We start from the raw sequence: 3,869 nt of genomic DNA on the forward strand, positions 1-3,869 counted from the left end.
GAGGTTGCAATGAGCCGTGATCATGCCACTGCACTCCAGCCTGGGCGACAGAGTAAAAAAAAAAAAAAAAAAAAAAAAAAAGACATTCAGCCACTTCAAGGTTTCATCAGATAATAATTAGTAATCTTCAAGCACAGAAGATCCACAGGAATCAAAGAATCAGAAGGGTGAAAACAACAAGTTACAAAGGCCATTTGCCTCTACACATAAATGAGAAAATAAACAGAGATAAATTAGGAGACTGCCCCAGTGTAAGTTTTGACTAGAATTTTAGTGTTCTGATTCCCGATCTACACTTTCTGCATCTCTCCTAAATCCACAGCATTAAAGTTAACATTTGTAACAATAACTCAAAAAATTTTTATTTCTAAACAGAGAATCAGCACGATTTCCACATTTATAAATACCATAGCAAAACACATTTTTGAAAAAGTAAAGTTGGAAGAAGCATTTATTATAGTTCCTGAGGATGGCTTACTGAATCTAAACAAGCATTAAATCAAAAATAAATCAAATAGATGACAATGGTATATTATCAATAAATAACATTTTGTTCTTTGTGATCAAATTAACAACATAATATAACGGTATACAATTTTTATTCTAAGAGAAACAGCCCAGTTGGGAAAAAAAAAAACACACACACACACATACTTTACTCTGTCAATCAACTGGTCGCTACAGTGGTCCTTCTGGTCCTTACCCAGAGTTAAGTATGATGTAAAGGCTATGCTGAAAACCACCAAGCTTTGAGATCTTCACAGACTCAGCCAAAAGTCATTGACCTTACGCTGCCCCATTTTTTACCAACCATGCTGGGCTTCCATATTGCTGTCCATATGCTGTCATAAAGCGACATGTTCTAGCTACCAATGCCTCCACTATCAACACCCCAACAGCCAGGATGAAAACAAAAAGACAGGACTGTTTAACTGGGCAAAGTCCAATTCAGTCAATTCTTTGATGTTTCTCTTCGTAGAGAGAAATACCTAAGACTGAGAAGAAGGCATTCAAATTCACGATTTTAGCCTTAACAAGGACATTACTGACTTCACTTAATGTAAAATAAAAACTTGGATAAACAGGTATTTCTTAGGTATGGTCTCAGCTTTGAAATAAATGACAAAGCATAAAAGGAGAAGAATCTTGAGAGAATTATTCCTATTACAAAAGCATTTCATTCTACAAAGGGATTCACAACAGGCTTTTAAAATTATCATATACATTATAGAATGCTGCAAAAGAAAAGGATGTATATTCAATATGCTAGAAGGCTATTGAAAGTGAGTTGTAGCAGTGATAATATTGAATGGTTCTGTTTTATTGATTCAGGCCCTTGATGGTTGCTACTGGGATGAAGGTCACAGGTTGGATCCCAGAATATGTCATTTAGGTTTGAGAAAAGGAGAAACATGCAGAACTTCTAACTGTAGATACAACTAAATTGTGGATTTTCAGAGAATTGAAAAGGTCTGAAGGGTTAAAGACAGAGCTGTCATAGGAAGAAACAAAGTAGACAGTCTTCCAAAAGTCAGTAGCATTCTGTGACATATGTGCCATATTTGATTATTATTCTGAACATTAACCATAAACTTTCACTTTCCATACAGGCCATTAAATCTCTTCTACTTAGATCAATGGCCTGAAGGAAACTGACCAACTCACTTTATATCAATATGAGGACATTTGCTGTGACTGACAATTGAAAGCAGCTCACCCCTCTATGTAAACTGTAAGTCGAGTCATAGGATTATGGAAAAAAAGAAAGAAAATAAAAAATGTTTAGAAAGAGGAAAAATGTACTTTCGATTTTCAACTATTACATTAGTGTTTATCTTTTTAAAGGTAGAGACAATCTAAGTACCAAGCCATCTCCATTCTAACAAATTAATTTTTTTAAACACAGTGAACAGCCTGGAATCAGCATAGAGAAGGAGGATGTCAGGAAAATTCAGCTTTTTGTGCACAGATCATGCTTTTGTTCTCCAACACATAAGACTGCACATCTCTTTCAAATGCATTAGCTATCTAAAAGTGAGCCCAGCCAGAATTTATCAGACACAATTTATCAGAATTCAGCAATTGTGTGTAGATCCCCTACTATGTGCCAACATAGAGCAACCTGCTATCCCTGAGTCTGCTTGTTTTTGGAGAGACTGCAGAACTGTATAGAGTCCATATTTTCTGTAACCAAACATTTGCTCTAGAAGTAACTCTACACCTGCAAACACACCCACTTTTTCACAGTAAGTCACAGCACTGCTGTGACTTTCTTGATTCTTTTTTGCATAGGACCAATGACACATCTGTATTAGATTCCAACAATTTAAACATAGGTCTTTAAGTCTGTTGCTTTGTGCATGTCAATTTCTGCAGGCGAACAGCTGAGTTCGTTTTCAAGCAGCAATATTGTCCAGTGAAAAATATACCTTTCTGAAACAAAAGATACTTTTTGTCCTCATGAAGCTTTGTTGCCTCTTCCAGCAGCAAATGACTCAAAAGACGTGTTCTGCCATCCTCAATAGCGGTTTTCAGGCAAAGAGGAACACCAAATGAAGTACCAGCAAAAGCTTAAGGAACAAAACCAAGGTGAGTTGAAGGCGGGGAAGAAAGGCGGAGTGGAAGCGAGAAATGCAATCTAAACTCTACTTTGTGATCTAAGAAATTCAGCTTTTACTGATGAATTGGGCAGAGGAAGGGGAGCGTACAAGAAAGGGGAAGACAGTATTTTCTGTTACGAAGGAAAAAAAAACTGTGCTGCTGTCCCGGTTTTCTTTCAGTACCAGCACCCAGAGAATGCATGGCAGGCACAATCTAGTTTCGTGATGAAAACGGATTCCATGAGAATAACACAAGTTTGTATTTGACACAATGGAGATATCCAACCAAACCGAGAAACTATACAATTGCATGACAATTCCTCAAAATTTTAAGTGCCTTCGAAGAGCAAAAAAGTTTATAATTATTCATAGGACAGGGTTATCAGTTTAATATGACCATTTGCAGGATGTGCACCCGTCCTGTCATATCCTAGTTTAAAGAAACCGCTAATGACCTGAAATGCTATTATCCCCTATTTGCCAGGACTGTGGGCCTGATAGTGTCACGGATAAAAACCAAACAGCGACCAGAAGCCAAGAAGTCCCTAGCGAATTCTTTTGAAGCACAACACCTACAATCCATGTGCCGGAGCGTAAAGATTGAAGTGTGCGCGGTTCCTCCTCCCTCCGGGCCGCGCGTCCGGAACGTTCGTGGTTGTCAGGTGGGTGGCGGGGGCCCCGGCGGGAAGCCCTGCCTGGCAGCCTTGCGTGGCGCGCCGGCGGAGAGGACCGAGCCCCGCGGAGTGCGGCGAGTCCCCAGCCAGACCACCGCTCACCTTTGTTCGCCTGCCCTCGCCGGGAGGAGGAAACAGCAGGGCCCAGGAGGACAGGGGGCGACCCTAACGATCCGCGGCTCCTCCCCGGCGCCCGGGAGGAAATCCGTGGCAAGCCAGACCCTTTCTGGCTCCCAGAAAGCCAGCCGGGCAGGGGGGTCAGCAACCCCTCCCCGAACACAAAGGTTGGGAAGCGTGAACGCGAGCGTTGGGGGCGCGGGGGCGTGCGCCAGAGAGCACGCGAGTGTGCGTGTACGCGCGTGTGTGTGTGCAGGGGGAGGGGAGGAGGGGCTTCAGCCCTTCTTACCTCTCGAAGATGAGCCGCACCATGAAGATGCAGAAGGCCAGGGGAAAAGCGAGATAGAGGTCCTCAGCCTGCGGGAAGGTGGCCTCCTCCGTGTTCTTCAGGTCCGCCCAGGTGACATTGTGCGGGAGCCAAAACCTCTCGTTCCAGAACCAGGCTTTCTCTTCGTAGAGAGAAATACCTAAGACTGAG

General features: G+C 42.2%; 1 protein-coding gene across 1 annotated transcript in view; it reads right to left on the reverse strand.

Moving 5' to 3' along the window:
* The window catches only part of CERS6 (ceramide synthase 6), a gene marked incomplete at its 5' end in the record, with an annotated part of 328,174 nt that extends 324,324 nt beyond the window's left edge, over positions 1–3,850 (reverse strand). Inside the window, one exon of the mRNA XM_011988171.1 lies at positions 3,681–3,850. Within this exon, the coding sequence (XP_011843561.1) occupies positions 3,681–3,850 (170 nt within the window). The remainder of the gene's footprint in view (positions 1–3,680) is intronic.
* Between the last annotated feature and the right edge of the window lie 19 nt (positions 3,851–3,869).

Source organism: Mandrillus leucophaeus, unplaced genomic scaffold (assembly GCF_000951045.1).
Source record: "Mandrillus leucophaeus isolate KB7577 unplaced genomic scaffold, Mleu.le_1.0 Scaffold324, whole genome shotgun sequence".
Taxonomy (NCBI): Eukaryota; Metazoa; Chordata; class Mammalia; order Primates; family Cercopithecidae; genus Mandrillus; species Mandrillus leucophaeus.